Source organism: Crotalus tigris, unplaced genomic scaffold, assembly GCF_016545835.1.
Source record: "Crotalus tigris isolate CLP2741 ecotype Arizona unplaced genomic scaffold, ASM1654583v1 scf7180000018371.15429387391:27106975, whole genome shotgun sequence".
Lineage (NCBI taxonomy): Eukaryota > Metazoa > Chordata > Lepidosauria > Squamata > Viperidae > Crotalus > Crotalus tigris.
This window is the reverse complement of record NW_024096970.1, coordinates 7039286-7060470: the sequence shown is the minus strand read 5'-3', so window position 1 is coordinate 7060470 and position 21185 is coordinate 7039286. Positions and strand designations below refer to the sequence as shown.

Below are 21185 nucleotides of genomic sequence, written 5' to 3'. Positions count from 1 at the left end.
GTATGCAGCAGGAACAGTAGCAATAGGTCAGCAATACAGAAGTCGAAGTACATGACTAATATAAAATTTGTTAAAGATAAAAGTGGAGTGAGTGGTATGTTGCAGTCAATAAATAGATCATAACAAAGAAGGAACAAAAGCCTGGCAGGATATATGGATAGATATCTTGACTTTAAAAAAATCAAGTTCTATTTCAAAAGCACTCAAGTTGCTGTAGGAAATAGGCTTAAAAGATTTGGAACCTGGAGTTGCAGGAGCAAAAGTTCAACCCTGATGATTGCAGGCCTGCTGCTGAAAGAACAAGGGCAAAGAGCTAAAAGAAACATGAAATATATGACTGTTCAAAGTCTAAACATTGTACCACATTTACCATCAAAATCAAATTTTAGTGAAATATATTGGATGAAATTCTTGGATAGCTGTGATTTAGACCTCTTTTGTTTTTGCATTGAATACTCTTATTCTCCAAGGCTGTCCCAAAACATGTTTGGTTTCTATGGCAGAATTTAAATGTCACCCTTTTCCACACCTACAGACAAAAATGAGATGTAATACCCTGGGAATTTGCCTTTCCAGTCACAAGTATAAAATTAATGGAAGTTGTGCAACTGCATTACCAGATCCTTGCATAATTCTCAATTATTTCAAAGAAAAACTTCCTGGTGGTTTGAGTAGATCTGTCTTCCAGTTAAATCCTTTAATTGTGCCTAATACCCACTTCATTTTATTTCACACTAAGGACACCTTCCATTATCTTTTCTTATCCATATCATGATTTATTTATTTATTTATTTATTTATTTATTTATTTATTTATTTATCATTCGTTAGTTTTTCAAGCCACTTAAGACAATGTACTTAGCACTTCCTCTTCTAAATTTCTCCCACAATGAAAACCTTTGAGGTCAATTGTGTTGAGAAAGAGTAAATGGTTCACAGCAACCTTAAGCTTTGATGATTAACAGCAGACATGAACCTTTGATTCCTCTTACTCTAGACCAAAGTGTCAGAGTTGATGCAAGTTCTAGAAGATGAAGTATAAAACATTGGTAGAGCAACAGTTTGGGAGTGGATTTTTAGCATATGTGAAATTCAGATTTATATGGCAAGTATAATACATACATTTTCAACCTCATCATTAAAGCATGGGTCTGAATAAAGAAGCCGGCTTTTTGCGCCGATCTTACCTGTCCTATACCCTGTGTTATTGAGGTATACTGCAAATGTGCGAATTTCATGCTGAGCTTGCCAGGACGGAGACGAGCAGTTTTCATTGTTGGTGTAGGTGTTGTGATTGTGGACATATTTCCCTGTAAGAATAGAAGAGCGGGATGGACAGCACATGGGTGTCGTCACAAATGCATTGATGAAGTGAGCACCTCCCTGTTCCATAATCCGCCTTGTTTTATTCATCACTTGCATTGAACCTGAAGAAAGACAAACAATATCATGTAGAAAAAGACAAGTTTTATCAGATGTAGAAGTTTCATCCTAAGTATCAAGTCAAAGGAGCCAATCACGACAAAGTCATTTAAGCAAGGGAAAATTGGTGACACATTTGTTATTATTCCTGTAAAAGTATACATTTATTGAAAGCATTGATATTTTAAGTTCTTTGAAGGTTTAACAAACAAACCCAAACAATCCAATATTAATATTCAAGCTAACAGTATGCTACAGAAATAGCACAACAGCCATATCAGTTCCTAACTGTCAGCAAGTTAAGCTTTAAGATTTAAATCTAAAGAAGCATATCAGACACAAAGAAAAAAACTAAAGAAACAAAACAAAATAATCAAGCAGGACAATCTCAACAGATAGGGCTATTCTGTTTCCTGAAATGTGATTTCATAGATAAGATTCATTATCACTGTGAATCGTTAGTGACTATATAAATAAATCTATTTTAAGATGATCTGTCTCCAATCTGGTCCTTCACATCTTCACTTCCTGATCAAGTAGTAGAAATATTTGCTCACATTCAAGCACATGCAAGGAAAATGCCCTTCAGATTTTTTCATTTAACAAAGATCAACTATTGAGCAAGAGAAAGGTCATGTCCATCCCCATTTCCAGCTCTTATACATACTATAGCCAAAGAAATTGGTACAATTAAAACCCGTGCCTCTACATTAATTAAGCACCATTGAGTTCATGGTGAATGACTATCTATGGAACTCTTAAATTATAAACTAAAAATAATTAATAGACTATAAAAATGTTCATCATTGATTATTTCCTATGATTTCTAGGCCACAATTGTTTGATTTATAGCAGTTGTACTTCAAATTTTAATTTGTCCTAAAGATTTTTACAAATGCATGTGGTTGATTAGAGTTTCTATCTTCAGTATGGTATACAAATTACTGATAAAAGGAAGAGTTCATTTCCAAAAGAGTACATTTGCAATGGCAGTGAAGAACTATTTCTCAACCGGTTGTTCATCTTTAGATATATTATACAAAATATCCAGACCAAAAAGGAATTCATGCACATACACATTTTGAATTTCATTTGCCTAAGCTCTTTTTTTTCAAACCTCAAAATAGACTACAAGATGAAAGTTATAAACTTTGGAATTTCCAAATGATTTCTCAGCAGCAACAGACATTGAAAACAGACAATAGGTATAAACCAGTACATCCTGAATATAAATTGAGTCCCATCTGCTATACACAATTATTACCCAAATGCAAATTAGAGGAGGGGCCATTAATTATAGTGATACCCAGAAAAATTCATGTGAAGAATTTGCAATGGAGGAAACAGCTGAAAAGGATCTTCCTGCACTTTTTATTAGATACTATGTTATTAACTTATTTACTCTGCCTTCTTGGAAAAAAAGTACTTATCATCAAATTAATCATACAATAGAAAGTAATTTCTGAAATGAAATATATTAAGTCCATGTTATTTTTTACTGATTTGTTGTGTTTTAGATACTGCCAGATTCAATACAATTTTTCCCATTGTTTTACAGTATAAATACATAATAAAAATGTTTATGTACTTATGTACTTATTTTCTGTTATTCCATCCTCTCTTTTAAAAATGCAGTAGACATTTTAGGTGAAATTTTATAATTAATTAAACTATTAAAAGGTTAATCTCATAATCTTATGAGTTCTGCCTCCTTCCTCTTAATGAATCCAGGTTTCATCAATCTTTTGTAATTCTGTTATTAAAACATAATTTTAATAACCCTTTTAAATGACAAGGGCATTTTAATTGAAATAATAGTACGTGTTATATCTCCCCTTGCGGACACTAACTTCTTTTAATAAATCCGCTGTAATGACAAGATCCTATAGATAAACAGTCTTTAGTTCAGAAACCTATAATCTCTTTCTAGTTTGAGAACTAATCCAAAGGGAAGATTAGTGAAAGGTAAACATTCCCTCTTGTTACAATGCTAAATAGACTGGCTTTAAATATTTTAAAACAATGGCAACTCATCCAACAAAAACTTCCTTCCTTTATCCTGTCTCCCAAGACAAGTGATGCAAGAGGAAATAAGATCTCCCAAACAACTGATTTCATTCCTTTTGTGGAACATCATTACTTATCTGTTAATTGGACACACTAAACTAAGCAAAATATTTGTCTCTGAAGGAGAAAAACTATTCCAGACAGTTTAACAGTTACGTTGCAATGTTTAGTAGTAATGTTATATTTAAACCATATTTATCTTTGTATATCATGAAAAAATGGACATCACATAAGATTAATAGAACTTAAATGATCCAGACATTCTAAATTTGCTGGGATCTTCTAAAATATTTATTCAGGTATTTGGGTAAATCAATGGTATTATGGGACTCTGTAGGAGATTAAAAGCTGCTTCAAGCTTCTGTAATCACATCAAATTTGCTGTGTTTGAGATCTGAGCAAATTTTTACTCAACTGTTTTGGTTTCTTAACTTAAATAACCTGCCTTATCACTCCTTCTGGCCCCCAATCTCCTAGTCTTTCAAGAAGAAAGATTGCTTGATCCTTTTCAGCTTCCCATCATAGGAATCTCTTAATTTCTTTGTGAATGACCACAACAAATGCATACAACATATGTATGGATAGGCATGTGTATCCAATTAACTTTCTTTTCTTTTTGCACGTAGTGTGGAACTAGGCAAGATGCATTTTTTCTTATTTCAGGAAAATGTTGGAAATTTGGGGTGGAGTAGGAATTCAATTTTATTTGTTTTCATTATTTTGAGGTTGGCCCAAATGGAAATTTCAAGGTTGTCTTCAAAATGTTTTTAATGCATTGGAATACACTGGAATGGAAGCAGTGCCAATATGCAAGGGCTGATGTTTGGTCTCTTGTTCCCTATAATATATTACACTAGGTAACATAGATATATTACACTGGCTTTTTGTTCTGTAAAGTGGAAGAACAAGAAATTTTCTATAAAGCGATTAATGCCTTATAGACATGAAAAGTTTCTACATCAGTCTTGCTATCAAACACATTTACAATACATTGAAACTTGTTTATGTATACATATATAGTACATATTCTCTCACTCAATCCTACAATGCAAATTCTCCATAAAGAGAAAACATGGTACATATGTCTGTTATACAAATCTTATTCTTTTATTGCAGATCTCAAAGAAAGATAAGAGTTATACACTGAAATCTCTATCTACTACTTAATTCTGTGAACTCCTATAGAGTTCTGTCTGACTATTTTAGGATCTTGGGAGGCATTTTCCATATATTCTTGCAGTCTTAATAGCAAGAAACTTGGCTTAGAAGCAAAGGGAAAAAAATTTAGAAGCTGAATTATAGAGCAGGGTATTTACAGGGGTCACCCTTCTGCCCATTTTGTTAACATGCCTGTTCTGTTTTTCACCACTTTTAGTCTGGAAATGACGAACGGTCAAACAGAAACAAAGAAATTTGCTTTGCTTTAGTTGTAATCCATTTCCAGCTGTTATAGTTTGTTAGCAATTACAAATTACATAAAAGAAAAACTTTCTCTATGAAAGATATATTTTGCAACATGGCAATTAATTGTAGAAGCTCTGTATTTTTCTAGACAAACATAATAGGAACTTACCAAATTTCTGACTTTCTTACCAAAAGTCTGAAAATGTCTGGATTTGATTTGGGAGACAGAAATTTAGCATGCAATCACTAAGAGGATCAGATAGCCCTCAGGATATAAAATTCTCAGATTTTTCCCAGTCCCACTTTTCAGTGTAATCTGAGCATATTTAATTGGTATGATTTCTAACTTATGGAAAGCATTTCATACATTACAAAAAGAAAAAAAGAAAACCTTTTGTGCAATACAGATTTAATGGATATGTGATACATTACAACCTATAATACTAATTATTGACCTCCATTAAGCTGCATTTTTCACCAGGTTGCTTTTTATTAGCAGAAATCACACCATTAACACCAACTCTTGAAGAATCTGAACTGAATGAATGAATTCTGGAGAATAGAAACTAGTAGTTTTATTATATATAATATATAATAAAATTGAAGTTTTATTATACATATCAATATCAATAAATTATATAAATAAATATAATTATATTATAAATATAAATATTATATATATATATTATTACATAAAATACACACACACACACACACACACACACACACACACACACACCAATGCAAAACTATGCTAATGGCAATCTAATACATGAAACATCAACATGTAGCTGATATAGAAGTTTGTATAAGTTTAATGCCTAAACAGAAGATGGGGGAATCTATACCTTTGGAGCTCTTTTCAATCATACCAATCCTAAACAAATTTCTGGAGCATTTTTGGGGGGTTTACTGCAAATATAAAGTAAATCCTATATATTTTTTTAAAAAATAAGTGCCTATAAAATCTAAAAAATATCCTTAATTTTTTTTAAAAAAAATAAAATATCAAAATCTAAATTTTTTTGATGTGTGTGATGTACAGAAGCAGCAAATATCAGGAGTTGATGTCTTTCAACTATGTGCACACTCATCCATCACTTCTGTGGCCCAGTTCTGAATGGACTGTGGCCTGGCACTGGGTCATGGCCTGGAGGTTGGGGACCCTTCATATACTGTACAGTATATTGGTGTGCTATTTGTAGAGGACAAGGCTTGAAGAATGCTTTTCTAATTGTAGATTATTTATACATATATTTTAGGAGTTATTGGCACAGCATTACTATACTGAACAATGCCTGGTGCCCTAACAAACATTGGGCAAGCCTTTCAAAGGTTTAAAGAATATATAGTATAGTCCTTATCCACTTTTAATGTAACATACTGGAATATTGCAACTACATGTAACTATATCTTGCAAAGACATGGATGGATGTGATGCTATGCCATCTCATAAAGACCAATCAGATCATTTAAGTGTATAGTTTGTGATAGTGAATTATTTATTACTGAGATTTGGATTTATGATTTGGAGTTACCAATCTAGTCTCCAATGTATTTTCTTACCCATTTATACTTATTTTTCCTATTAGTAATACAGTGGCAGCAATGTTTAACCAGAAATGACACTGACTTTGAAAATATTATATTGGAGAGGGGAGAAACTATCCAAAACCGTCTGTTTACTACTTTACCTCTTTTCTCTTATGCTACCTAAAGTAGATTCATTTGCTTTGTTGAATGTCACTGTAAGAGTTATTTAAATTGTGATTATATATAAAACTATATGATTGCTACATATTCGCTATCTACAGATCTTGGGTGAACATTTCTTGTTAAAAATTTATTTGGTTATTTACATGAAGGATGTTTGCCTTTGGAGTAAAAGCAAGATATCGCCTCCTATTCTAATTTTTGCTCCTTGCTCTTTAACCGCTTTAAATTTGTATAGCAGTACAAAAATATTCCAGATTTTTTATGTTTTTTTCACATAAAACTAAAAAACATGTATTGCTGATTTCAGAAGGGCCGGGGAATTAAAAATACACAAAGTTGTGCATTGTTATTGTTGAAAAGTAGATATTCTTTGTATCATTCTTTGCTGTTTAACGTGATTTTATTTGTTAAGTATTTAACTGCAAGATACTAATTGTAGTGAACTGTTCTACTGATATAGTATTTTATTGATACGTTGACTTCATAGAAATCAGTGAATTACAATGTTATGCCTGCAACCTTTAAGAATGTATCCTCAGAAGTAAGTTCAATAATATCTCAGACCCAATATATTGTTTAAAACCCTGGGGTTCTAACTAAAACAACAGACCACTTATTTTGCCTTTCCATGTAATAGTTCTCTGATCAATATTCTTCTCAATTCCATCCCTGCAGCAAAACCACAAAATGAACACTTTTAGAACTGTTAGTTTACTTCTATTTGAAAGAGATCCAAACTGCAGAAGGAACTTGTATCCATCAAAATATATATATCCATTCAGACAAATGAAATTAGACACAGTAGCCTAAAGCCAATTTTTAAGTATAATTCGTATTCTAAAGCACTATATGATCTCACAGATGGCTTTGTCAGATGCATTTTGTCCAGCAGATCTTAATTTGTTTGGACACATGAGCCATTGGGCTTGAAATCAGCCGAAGTACAACAGATTATTAGAGTAAGGAACTCTACTGCTCAGAGAACTTTGCCAATTGCATCAGAGACAAGCAGCCAGGCATAAAACAGATCATGATAAATTTTTAAGGACCACCCTCTAAATTTTAGTCACAAGAGACTGTGAGATAATGTGCAAAGCTTTTTGGAATATGCATTATTAAAACAGGTCTGTCTAGCTCTGAGACACATAAGATTCTCACCCAAAAATGCTTCATTAAACTAAAATTTCCTTCCTTGATACAGTAGATATATGTTATGATTTAAGAATTTAAAAGGAAATGTAAATAATTTTTATGATTTTAAATCATGTTAAAAAAGGAACATCAGCAAAATTAACAAGCCACCCACGAATAACTATGACTCTTCTTATAGTGTTAATGTAAGTATTTTGAATTTCTATTGCACAAAAATAAGTAGTTTTATTGCAATTCTCCTTAGGATAGCTCACAATGATTAATACCAGGTTTTTTATATGAGTCTATTAAAAACATGAGAGAAATAACCATTTGGACCTTGCAAAGTCCAAAACTGTCAGTTTAAAAATGTTTATAGTATAAACATTTTGAGTAACTTGTACAGCATCTCCTTTACTCTTTACAGAATTAAATATAAATGCAATGCATTTCAAAGGATGCTCATTTGAAAATTGGAGATACACTAGTATTGGCATTATTTTGGGGATGGTTTCTGGGTTCTGTAGAGGCTTTCAAAAGCAACATGAAATTCTGGGGCTAAGATTTGGCACCTCTAAATTAGACTTATGGCATAAATCTAATAAAAATACTCTGATATTATCATAACTAATTTCCAGTACTTAAACAATTTTGCAAAGATTAAGATAATCATTTCTACAAATTGTTGCTGTAAGAACATAATTATTTAAACTTGTTTCTCAACAATTAAATCTTCAATTAGTGAAATGATCCATCTTCGTCAGAAAGATGGCATCCTGACATTAATTCTTCTAGACAAGTAAAATATTGTGTACACAAAAGAAAAGGTGACTTTTTCAGTAATAAAACTAACCAAGTATTCTTCCAATTTTAATTATATGACTTATGTGTTTTCTTGTCTTACTGCTATTTCCATGTTATCCTTTGAATATTTATTTGTGGATATCTGTGTGTAAGTGTGTGTGGCAACAAACACAGCCTTCTTTAGTACACTTATGATGTGCAATGAAGGCAAAACTAGAGCTTGTGCCAGCCTGACCTAACAATGTGAAGCTCTAATTCCTTTCTCAAAGTCTGCCTCATTTCCTAGAAATCTAGAATCAAAGAAACAACAGCCTATTTTATTATTAAGGTATATCCCTATCAATTCCAAGCATTTGAACAAATGATTTAAACAAATGATTTTGGTTTCTAAAAAAGAATTATATACATGGCATAGATTGTGCTTTGATATCTACTAGATGTTAGGAGAGGTAGAGAAACACACTGCATAAGCAGAAATTCATTTGTGTAGCACAGAATGCATTTCATTTAACATCAGATAGCAATTTGTGTTCTCCTTTTTAATGCAACAGTTCATTTCCAGATTGTTTGAGTTTACACATGAATTTTTACCTGGATGAATGAAGCTTGAAGCATCAATACTACATCTTGCCCTTCTGAAGACCTCCAGAAGGTCATCCAGAAATGGTATGACGCACTGGAAGGAATTGGTCTGTAATGGGGAGGGCTCTTTATTCATGTTTTGAGAAGGATAAAAGATGGAAGTGTGGGAAGCTTTGAAGAGCCAAACCACTCATATTTCCATACCTGAAAACTGCTCAGAATGCTTCAGAAATTAAAATACAGAATTTGGTTGTTTTGCTTCCATATTTTAATGATACAACATAGCAATGCTGGTGGCTTCAAATGGAGGACTCTAGGATCTTACTGAATCTTAGCAACTTTAAGATGTATGCACATCAACTCTCATGTTGGCTGGAGAATTTTGGATTCCATAGATTTTAACATTTGCCAAGGTTCAGAAATACTGATATAAACCATTGAATATGGGTTGCTCATCTCTGATCTAGACAAATTTATGGACCACCAGAAACTAACTAAAGTGAATTCTAGGACCAGTGAAATGTATACCATATTTTAATTAATTAGTACCATACAACCCTTTAATTCTTACCAAGTTCTACATCCTGATCATCAGTAAGAACAAGAATGATGTTTGGGCGGATATTCCGCCGGTCCCTTTGAAATCTTCCCTTCAGACGCTGATTCAACAGGAAGGCTGAACTGTCATCCAACAAGTATAAGAGAGTCATTATGAATAATCCCATGGCAATATTACGCTGTGCCATATTGTTCTGATTTTGCATGCTCTTCGAGCAAAGTTGAGGGAGTATTTTCTGGTTCTTCTTCAAACGCTGATCTAAGAGGGAGCAAAAATTTTTTAAAAATGTAAAAAAATATGCAATAAAAATATAGACATATTTTCCAAACCATTAATTTTAAATACAACAAAATTGTATTAAATTTTAATTAAATTAAAAATAGATTTTCCTTTAAATGGGAAAACTATGCATCCCTTCAGATTCAATTCCAAAACAGAATTTTAGAGTACAGCAGAATATACAAAGAGCACTTATCTGCAGTTCTATAAAAAGACACATTTTTTTGTGCAGCTATCCTCCATAATTATCCTATGATCCCGAGAAAAGATGTGGCTACTTTAAATGGGTGCATTTGCTACACTTGCAACACTGCATACTCTGAGGCATCTTTCTGAAGCTGAGTATTCACAAGCGTTGTGAAAGCACATTATATGGCAATCATAGCAATTAGCAGAAGATGTGCATGCCTATAAAATCTGAATGAACATATACAAAATAGCCATCCATAGCCTTCATTTCCAATATACTTCCACTAAATCACTTTGAATTGAAGATAGTTATCTCTCTTTTACATTTTAGACGGTAACCAGAAGAAACAACTTATTATTTACAACAGTTGGAATAGGTAATAGTTGATAGATAGATAAACACACAGACAGACTTCAAATTATTGTTAACTTGGTTAACTGCCTGGAGAAGTCCCTGCCATTTTCTTGGCAAGATTTTCAGAAGTGGTTTGCCATTTTCTTCCTAGGGCTAATAAAGGAAGACTGGTTCAAGGTCACCAAGGTGACTTTGTGCTTAAAGCAAGACTAAGATTAAAGGCTTCTGGTTTTTAGTCTACTAAGTTCCTTAACAACTACATCAAACTGGCTCTCCTTTCATAACTTACCTTAACCACAAAAAACAAAACAAAACAAAATGAAAACCCATAAATAAGATTGGATTGGTATTAAAATTAGAAAAGGACACTCCAGAACAGATTTTTAACATTTATTTATTTATTTATTTATTTTAGTCATTAAATAAAGAAACAATCTGTTGAGGGGGTTTACAGGTAAAGGTAAAAAGATGTTAGTCCATCTTTCTGGGTTTTTTTCCCCTTAACAATCCTTTTTATACTATGGCAATATACAGAAACTATAGAATTAACATTTTAAGGCAGTGGTTCTCAACTGTGGATCGGGACCCCATTTAGGATCGAACGACCATTTCACGGGGGTCGCCAAACAACGCAGTCCGCCATTTTTTCCCCCTTTTCCTTAGCTGTGCTACTCCCTTTTATTCTATTGGCTTTTGAAAGCCAATAGAATAGACTCTCTTGAATAGAGTCTAATTCTATTGGCTTTCAAAAGCCAATAGGAATTGTCCAGGCTGTCTCTGCCCTGCTGAGCCCGCCAAAAGTCGCATTCTGCAAACGGTGCTGCACCAGTTGAGTAGTCCTCGACTTACGACCGGTTGAGTAGTCCTCGATTTACAACCGGTTGGGGATCGCGGCATTAAAAAGGTTGAGAACCACTGTTTTAGGGCAAGGTAGCAATAAGCTTAAATTAATTTTATCAGGTAATCGAAATGGTAACTTTCCTCAGAAATTTAACTGCAGTAATTCTCTCAAAGCAATGAAAAAATGTATGCTTACTGACATCACAACTGAATTTCTTTCCATGTGTCTGACAAATGCAGGATTAATTTAGAAGAGTGCTATAATTAATTCTGAACTTTCTAAACTTTTTGGCTGTGTAGGTAGATATTCAGTGTTATGTCAACAAGATTGGGTTATTATTTTAACTCAGTGAGTTTGTTTTAAAAAGAGAAAAACAGGCAGGTTGCTGGACTTGTTTTAAAAAGGGAAAACAGAGAACCCGTTCTTAAAAAAAACCATAAGCTGCCATACAGATTTTTATTTGATATAAATCAACAGTCAACAGCTTTTCTTGTCCAGAATTTAGTAGAACTGTCATATTCTTATTTGATTATTCACTGAATTTAGTATCCCCAAGAAATACAATTTGCAAAGGTGCACAGCTCAAAATTCTCTAAGCACCTTTTAATATTTTATTAAAAATCACCATCACCAGCAAAGCACTAAACTACAAATTTTATACTAATTTTTATAAACCATGATTTCATTTCATATTATGCAACTTTATCACAACCATGTTGATCAAACTTCTGTGCTGCCAATTTCATTTCTCATGGCATCTTATAATTATTAAAATATCCACAGTACAGTATCTCTCTCTCTCCCACTCTCTTTCTCCCACACACACACACACATACACATCTTATCTCATAAAAGTGTGGAATCTTCCAAGTAAATATATCTATAGATTTTACTTTTACTTCCCAGTAAATATATCTATACATTTGTGCACGGCTTTTTTTTTTTTGTCATAGAACGCCCAGAACGGAGTTCTGGCACCTTTTTTTGGATGGAACCTTGTAGGGTAGGCAAGGCGGGTTGTATAACGTGTGTGAGTTCTGGCACCTTTTTTTTTTTTAACAAAAAAAGCACTGCATTTGTGCCAAAATTCACTTTGCTCAGATAAACCTTAAGTTAAAAAGTTCTTAAGCTGTGGCAAACTACAGGCTTAAAAGAAAAAGATCAAGTTTTGCTACAACTAAAGATAGAAAACCAGGAAAACTATAATAGTGAACCTGCATGTATATTAGCTGAGCATTGGTGTAAGAAAAATAATCCTCAAATGCATTTACTAGAGTCATCAAACCGGAAGAGGCTATTGAAGCTAGCTGCCTATTCTGTGCACGAATCCAAATCAAACTTTGATAGACAGCTGAGCACCTCTTGAGAATATCTTCTAAACCCACTACAGTTTTCAGTAATTAATTCCATTGTTAAACTGTTTTTATCCTTAAGAAATTACTGCTAGCATTTCACCAACTCTTCCTCCTATAACTTAAAATTTATTATTGTGTATCCTAGGATAGAAAAAATGATATAGCTTTCTTTTGTTCAATATTTTTTCAGATATATCAAGGCAACCTTCCAAGAATCTCTCTTTTCTTTCACCAATATTTAAGTTTGTAGTCCCAGATCTTGTCTGAATCTGATTTTGACCAGACCCTTTTAAAAATGTGAGGCTTAGAACTGGACAAAATCCTCAAGATGCCATCTGACTACTAAAAAATAAATAATTAGAAACTATAACTTCTGTTGAATACTGTATTGTTCAACTGCTGCTAAGCATTCTTTTTCAACCTGTTTGGCACCTCATTGTCAAGTAATCCACCTCAAATTTAACTAGGTTGCTAATTAGAACATCATTAGATAATGTGGCAATTCCTTTGCAGAAATCACAGTAATTTATGCTTACTGAAATCCTGACCTAATTAAGGAGGTTTGCTGGATTTTCTTTGCTGGTCTTTAGGACAATAATAACAATTTGTTCTTCACTCATCTGATACTTTTATTCTCCAGGATTTCACAATGTCAACAAAGTATAGCAGCAAAATCCCAGTACTCTGGGATGAAATTCATTCAAAGACAAAAGAAAATAGGATTTGAGTAGTTCTAGTTTCTCTTGCTATTGTTAAGTGTTAATATTTACAATTGTAATTATGTACTTGCTGTACTAATTTTTTTTTCTTCTTTTTACTTTGAACTTATCTGAAGAAGCCCTGGGATTTTTTTTTTTTTATCTTAACATGTTTCATTAGCCTGAGTTCATTCTGACCTTTAGCTGTTCTCATCTCTTCTCTGTAATTAAGAACAGTCTTTTTCTTGGTGATGTGATGTCCTTCCACTTCTTACTTAGGTTTTGTTTCCTTCCTTGATTCTCACTAAGTTTTTGTGCAACTATATTACCTTGTTTTGGGGTCATTTCTTTCTTTTTCCTCCTTGCAATTCTGCTTTCAGTATCTTTTTCAGGAACAGCCATACATTTTGAGCTCTTTTTTTTCTTATTTAGTTACTTCTGTTATGGAATCATTTGTCTTGTTTTATTTATTTAAAAAAGAACACTTAAGACTCCAAAATATATGTTCCATTATATTTATCTTTAGTTTTCTTTAACTTTAAATAATCCAGGATTATGTGGTCAGTGTTGGGCTCTTGGGCAGTTGCTTAAACGGAAAGTAATTGTTTTCTAAACATCAATCTCACAGAGTCCTCTTTAGTAAAAATTATTGCAGCAGATGGAATTCTTAGTATATCATGGAACAGGCTTTCTGATTTTATTTCTAACATCTTTCCTTAAATCAATGCAGTCAATTTTTTTAACTGATAACAAGGACATTTTCAGCTGGCTTGATATGTAACACTCTCATATCTCTAACAAATGTGAGAACTACAGGTAGTCCTCGACTTACAACCCTTCATTTAGTGACCAGGGTTACAATGGCACTGAAAAAATGACTTATGACTGTTTTTCATGCTTATGACTATTGTAGCATCTCCACTTTCACGTGATCAAAATTTGAATGCCTGGCAACTGGTTCGTATTGATGACAGTTGCAGTGTTCCAGGGTCACCTGATCACCTTCTGCAACCTTCTGACAAGCAAAGCCAGATTCACTTAAAAACCGGTTCCTAACTTAAAATGGAAGCGATCCACTTAACAACTGTGGCAAGAAACGTCATAACATGGGGCAAAACTCAATTAACAACTGTCTAGCTTAGCAACAGAGGTTTTGGGGTCAATTGTGATCATAGGCCAAGGACTACCTATAACTCTTACAGTTCCTTTCTTTGAAAGACAAGCTGATAGCTTTCTTTGGATCTTTTGCTGGTAACTGGACTGATGATGTTACTTACTTGACTTGCTTATTATAAAGAAATGGGATGAAGAATTTTGTATCTGTCAGGAGGTGCTGAGATTAGGGAATCGTATATACCTGAGGTGAGGAGTTGTTCTTAGTGGGTGAGAGTTTCTTCCCTTAATACATTTATCTGTTTTCATATTTTTTCTTCTTCTAATATGATTATCTTTCACTATTTTATTTAAAACTTTAAATAAAATTAATTGAAAAAAGATAAGCTGGTAGTCAATAGTTCTTGATCTAGAGTTGATAAGTTATGCAAGCACACAGCTTCAAAGCTATCATGTCCCTTACAAAGAGTCTGTTAATCTGTAGAAAGGACAGGAAAGAAAAAAAGTTACATATTTGAACTAGCAGGAGTATAATAGCCAGAGGAAACACACTTTTACTTTGGCAGTGGTCAATCATTTATTTATTTGGATTCATTTACTGAGCTATCTCCATAAGACTTTTCTCAAGTCCTAACCAAGGACATCAGTTTAACTGTGTGTGTAAAGCTAAGAGATGAGGTTTACTGCTGAGTCCTTGTTGTTATGGAAGTCTAAAACCTTTGGCAGCCCACTTCAACAGAAAGCAAAATTTTCCTTGAGTTTCTTTTGACATGAATTGCGGAAAAAGAAAAGGATAAGATTACAGAAAATGGAATGTTTTTAGAAGACAATTTTTCTCTCAGCTAGTAAATGTGGGATTTCCCCCACTAATGGCATCTGTGTGAACTGGTGAGGCTGTTCTGTTAACTAGTAAGAGAAGAATGTCCAGGTGGCTAGGATGTGAATCATTCTTAGGCTATAAGCATACCACTATATTGGAACTTTCCCCCAATGTTCCTGTCATGTCTACTTTATCAACTGCATTCCATATTGATTAGCCTCAAATGAAGGCTTTCTGATCTTATGCTTTCCCTTTTCCTCTAAAGGAGAAAACTTATTCTCTGGGTCTGCAAGGACAATAAGCTAGTTTACATTTCACACTGGCAGGTTCATATACTATACTAAACCATATTGATAAAACACAGAATAACTTACAACTGGATATAACATGTTACATCCAAAGGAATAAATAATATTATTGACTGATCCATTTAGTATACTAAGGGAATAATCAGGTTTCCATAACTTCCTGAATCACAAACTCTCTAACTTTTAACTTGTCTAGCATGTTATGTGAATCGTATTATACAGAAGTTTGTTAGTAGGTAAATTGGTTAGTAGGCATTTCATAGGAAATTCTAACCTGACCAATTGTCCATTCCAAAAGAAGCAGTTATAAAGCAACAGTATAAATTTCGAACATCCTATGAAGAATTAAATAAATGTTCAGACTGAATTGCTTTGTTTTTGTATAGACTGAATAAAACAATCTCAATCTCTTTCTCTCAAATTTAAAACCACTGTTTCTTGTCCTTTTTTGAGGATATAAAATAAGTTCTTCTTTGAGTAGCCATTTAAATATTTACACCCAATCTGTCATCTACTCTTATACTGATAGCTGTCTTCTGCATTATTTTTCTTTCAGAACTGAATATCAAGTAGTATTTATCACTTTCATATGTTACTTGCTGTTGATTCCAGGGCTAAGACATGCATAAAATGAATTAGTTTTTCAAAGTGTTTTCAATTTTTTCCTAAAATTATTTGTTTACAATACACTCTTGCCCTCTGCAACCCTAGCACTTACCACATCCAGCTTGACACAGATAATAGCAATAGTTACCATTCCTATGATGCCAATGAGAATGTTTTAGAAAGTGGGTTGAGTTAAACTAGCATGAATGTGAATTGAACAACAAATTGAACACAATTTGATCAGTTAGAGAACTTGCCAAGCTTAGAACTGATTTATTACCTTTAAATTTTCTCAATGGCAATTAGTTGCATGGATAAGCACTCAGTATTTTGATCTGACATAGTGCAGCATTTACTAACAGATAATAATTGAAAAAAAAACAACAGAATTCTGAATTCTATGATATCATCTTGTTCATACAGCAGTATTCCAGTATTTGAGGGGTTGCCACAAGGAAGAGAGGGTTACTTTGTTCACCAGAGCACCAGAGGGAAGGATAAGAAACAATGGTTGGAAACTGATCAAAGAGAGGAGCAACCTGGAATTAAGGAGAAACTTTCTGACAGTGAGAACAATCAACTAGTGGAACAGCTTGCCTCCAGAAATTGTGGGCGCTCCATCACTGGAGATTTTAAAGAAGAGACTAGACAATCACCTGTCTGAGATGATATAGATCAGTGGTGGCAAACCTATGGCACAGGTGCCAGAGGTGGCACTCAGTGCCCTCTCTGTGGGCATGCGTGCCGTCGCCCCAGTCCTAGGCCTTCAGCTGGGTTTTATAAAATCTTTTCGCTTTAGGCCTCCGCCGCCATGTGCAAAAAAAAAAAAAAAGGTTCAATCAATCAGTCAATTTCAACTTCTTGCAGAAAAAAAAAGATCTTGCAAAGTTGGAATTGATTGATTGAACTTTTTAGTCTCACCCAGTCTGCTGTTACCACTGCAGCCACACCCACCCAATTGGCCACACCCAGCCAATGGCCACACCCACCTGGCAACCAACAATGCATAAGTGGGTTTTGGGTTGCAGTTTGGGCACTCGGTCTCTAAAAGGTTCGCCATCACTGGTATAGATTCTCCTGGTTGAGCAGGGGGCTGGACTAGAAGACCTCCAAGGTCCCTTCAGCTCTATTCTATTCTACACTGTATCTGAGGCTATCGTCCAATGCCATTTTTATGAATTATTGCAAGGTGTTAAATATACTTTTCAGCAAAAGTAAAAGCTTACAGAGAACCTGTCTCTATGATACTTATACACATTTTCAGAACACATAGTAATTTTTAAAAAATCAAGTTATTATGTGCCGAATACCTTCTGATTGCAGGCTTTCAGAGACAGCTATAAAGAGCACTTATGAAGAGTAGCTATTTTGATAATGAGATAGATGTAATGTGTGAAAATAGTTTAAACATCTATGTAGGAAAGTCAGCTGTAAAGTAATTATTTTGGGAAAGAATGTTTGAAAGCAAACACGTTGCTTTATGCTCATAAAACTAACAGTTATTTTATAGCTATACACATATGTAAGAAACTGTAAGCAAAACCATTTGAGTAATTTTTGTACTCAATAGGACTTGAACAAGAAATTCTATTTTATCAAAAATATGAGCTCTGTCTCAATAAGATTACAATATAATTTAAAAGCAACAGAAATGGAAGATGAATTAAAAAGACTAAGTTGATCAAAGGAAAATGATCTCAAAAGTGAGATGATATAATGCAGTAGAATTTCATTTTTTTCTTTTGAATAACATAATGAGTATGAACCTACTGTACACTCAAGGGGATACGGAAACATGGGCAAACAATGAAGATTAAGAGCTTAAAACTTTGCCAATAGCAAATATGGTTCAACTAGCTCAGTGGTAGGCAACCTTGGCTCTTTTATGACTCGTGGACTTCAACTCCCAGAATTCCTGAACCAGCATGGCTGGCTCAAGAATTCTGGGAGTTGAAGTCCACGAGTCATAAAAGAGCCAAGATTGCCTATCCCTGAACTAGCTAATACTAGACCCAGAGAAACATCTCTGTATTCTTAAATAATATAAACATTCAGCTAGTAAACTTTCAAGGAAAAGGGACAATTAATATACATTTTCTGCAATAATATTGCTTGTTAATAGGGAATTTTATCAACAAATACACATCTGACTGATGCATGAATTTATTTTATTAAATTTACATGTTCCCTACTGAATATGGAAATGTGATGTTCAAATGGACATCTCAATATACACTTAATTATCTCCACAAAAGTGAAGTAAACTGTCTAAAACATCCCTGAGTCATGTGAAAGTCTAGCAATGTGATTGTTAGTTTCAGACCTCTCCTGCCTTTGAGATGACCTGTGGTTAAGCTCTACAACAGTGGTTCTCAATCTGTGGGTCACGACCCCATTTGGGGTCGAACGACCATTTCACGGGGGTCGCCAAACAATGCAGTCCGCCATTTTCCCCCTTTTCCTTAGCTATGCTACTCCCTTTTATTCTATTGGTATTTGAAAGTCAATAGAATAGACTCTCTTGAATAGAGTCTAATTCTATTGGCTTTCAAAAGCCAATAGGAATTGTCCAGGCTGTCTCTGCCCTGCTGAGCTGAGCGCGCCAAAAGCCCCAGTCTGCAAACGGTGCTGCAAGTTGTCTGCAGCGAAGGTGAGCTGTCTGGAAGCTTCCACCCCTCCCTGCTGAACAACTACTAAAAATATAAGTAAAAGAGGGCCAGGGGTTGGAGGTGGGAGGCCGGCGGGTGCAGGGAGGGTTGCTGGTGTGCGTGGGGCCCGGCGGATGCCTTACCTCCCTTGGGCTGGGCCAGCTGGTGGCCCAGCCAGTGGTCGCCCTGCGCTGTGGCTGCCCCTTGCCAGCTACGCCTCAGCTGGCGCAGGGGGCAGCACCACGCATGCGCGGCGCTCCCGGGCAGGGAAAGTCCTCGACTTACAACCGGTTGGGTAGTCCTCGACTTACGACCGGTTGGGGTCGCAGCATTAAAAAGGTTGAGAACCACTGCTCTACAAGACTCTGGAGGAAGTAGATTATCTTGTCCCAATTCATTTGAAGTTTATGATGGAGACAGCATTAGTTGTTCTTACTGATGACAGAGCTGCAATGGAATGATGCATCCATCTTGGTGTTCCTTGGCATCTCAGATACTTTCAACAGCATCCACCATGGATATGACTCAGCTATATAACATTCTGCATGACATGCCAAAAATAGAGAGAAGTACAGTTTTCTTTTTTCAAATCACTGGGACCTACTGTATATTTTATCTTCATTCAAGCATATATAAAGAATAAAGGTAAAGGCGTTAAACATAAAAATTATGAAGAGTTTACTTTGTAATAATTTTATTCAACAAAATATTCCATTTCCTTCTGTGGAAGAAATAAGTACACTCTTGGTTCTGCCATTTGGTATTGTCTGCCCCCTTTGCAAGAAACAACCTCAAGTAGGCTGGAAGAATTTTCCCCCGCTTCTACCTGCAGAATTTCTTCAGCTATGCAACGTTTGCATGTATTCAGATCACCCAAAGCATCTCAATGGGATTTAAATTTGGACTTGGACATTCCAGAACTGTCCATTTCTTTTTTTCTTCATCCATTCCTTGGTGGATTTACTGGAATACTTAGGGTCATTGTAATGTTGCGATATCCACTTTTGGTTGAGCTTCAATTTTCTGACATGGTCTCATGTTATCTTCAGCATCCTCTGGTATAATGAAAAATCCATAGTGGATCCTATGATGATGAGTTGCTCAAGCTCTGATGCAGCAATACAGTCCCAAACTATAACATTTCCACCACTGTGTTTTACAGTTGGTATCAGGTTCTTCTGATGAATACTGTATTTGATTCTGATGCTGGGGCCAAATAACTCTACCTTTGCTTCATCTGTCCAGAGCACATTGTTCCCCAAAGTTCTGGTCTTTGTCTAGGTATTCATGGGCAAACTTTAGTCTTTTCCTCCTGTTTTCTTCTATATAGCAAATGTTTCCTCCTGGCATATCTCCCAAGTAGATCTCATTTGTTCAGCTTCTCTCTAGTTGGAAAGGTTATGCTCTTCCAAATGAGCAGCACATACTAGGATTGCTTCTGTTTAAGAAGAGCAGTGAGCTCATGCCTCTCCGTTGACAATAACAACCATTTACTCAGACTCCATATGCCTTGACTCTGGATTTGAAACCTTGTGACTTTGACTTGGACCAGGATTGGCTGACAATCCTTCTACAATGTTTGGACCCTTGGACTTAACTCGACCACTGCTATGTCTGCTGTTTTGGATCTGAAACTTGTTGGATTGTGGGGGATTTATTTTCCCCAAAATAAATATGTGAACCCATGTGTTTGCATTCACATTTCCTTTGCTGCTTGTTTATTTGCTCCATCATCTTCTCAGTAAAGTTTGCAACCCCCTCTTTGTGTGTTTGTGGAAACATGACATTTTGCCTAGATAACAGTTTATGGTTATCCCCATCAGTATCCCCTTACTATACACGATCGTATTAAGTTCTAGAATTTGGTAGCAACTTTTAGATAGCTCTGATGATCACATCCAAGATTAGAAACTATATATGACCTTGAGAACTTGAGCACTTAGATCCTAAATGTCAAGAAATCCTACATTCTTCATCATAGTATGTTTAGGAGGGTAGTTGTTAACGTTAACAAAAAGTTAATATATATCTGGCTTGAAAATCATACTTTAAAATTACTGATCTTCAACATTGCCTCATCACACTCAGTATAGATATCGAAAGAGGTGCCACAAAGTTCACTCCTGGGCTCTGTACTCCTGAAGATGTTTATAAATAACTTAGAGGAATGGAAGGAATGTTTATTAAACCTTCAGATGAGATAAAACTGAGTGATATAACTATTAGCTTATAAAGCAAAAATAAAAACACTCTTAAGAGACTAGAGAGATGGCTAGAATAACTTTCTCT

General features: G+C 34.7%; 1 protein-coding gene across 5 annotated transcripts in view; it reads right to left on the bottom strand.

Annotated features, from left to right (window-relative positions):
• SULF2 (sulfatase 2) overlaps positions 1-21185 on the bottom strand; it is a 298168-nt gene that overhangs the window by 85569 nt on the left and 191414 nt on the right. For all 5 annotated transcript variants that reach the window (XM_039351249.1, XM_039351250.1, XM_039351252.1 and 2 more), the window contains 2 exons: positions 9697-9942; positions 1187-1426 (listed from right to left, as the gene is read on the bottom strand). In XM_039351249.1, coding sequence (XP_039207183.1) covers positions 1187-1426; positions 9697-9889 — 433 coding nt within the window. In that variant the 5' untranslated portion in view covers positions 9890-9942. The remainder of the gene's footprint in view (positions 1-1186; positions 1427-9696; positions 9943-21185) is intronic.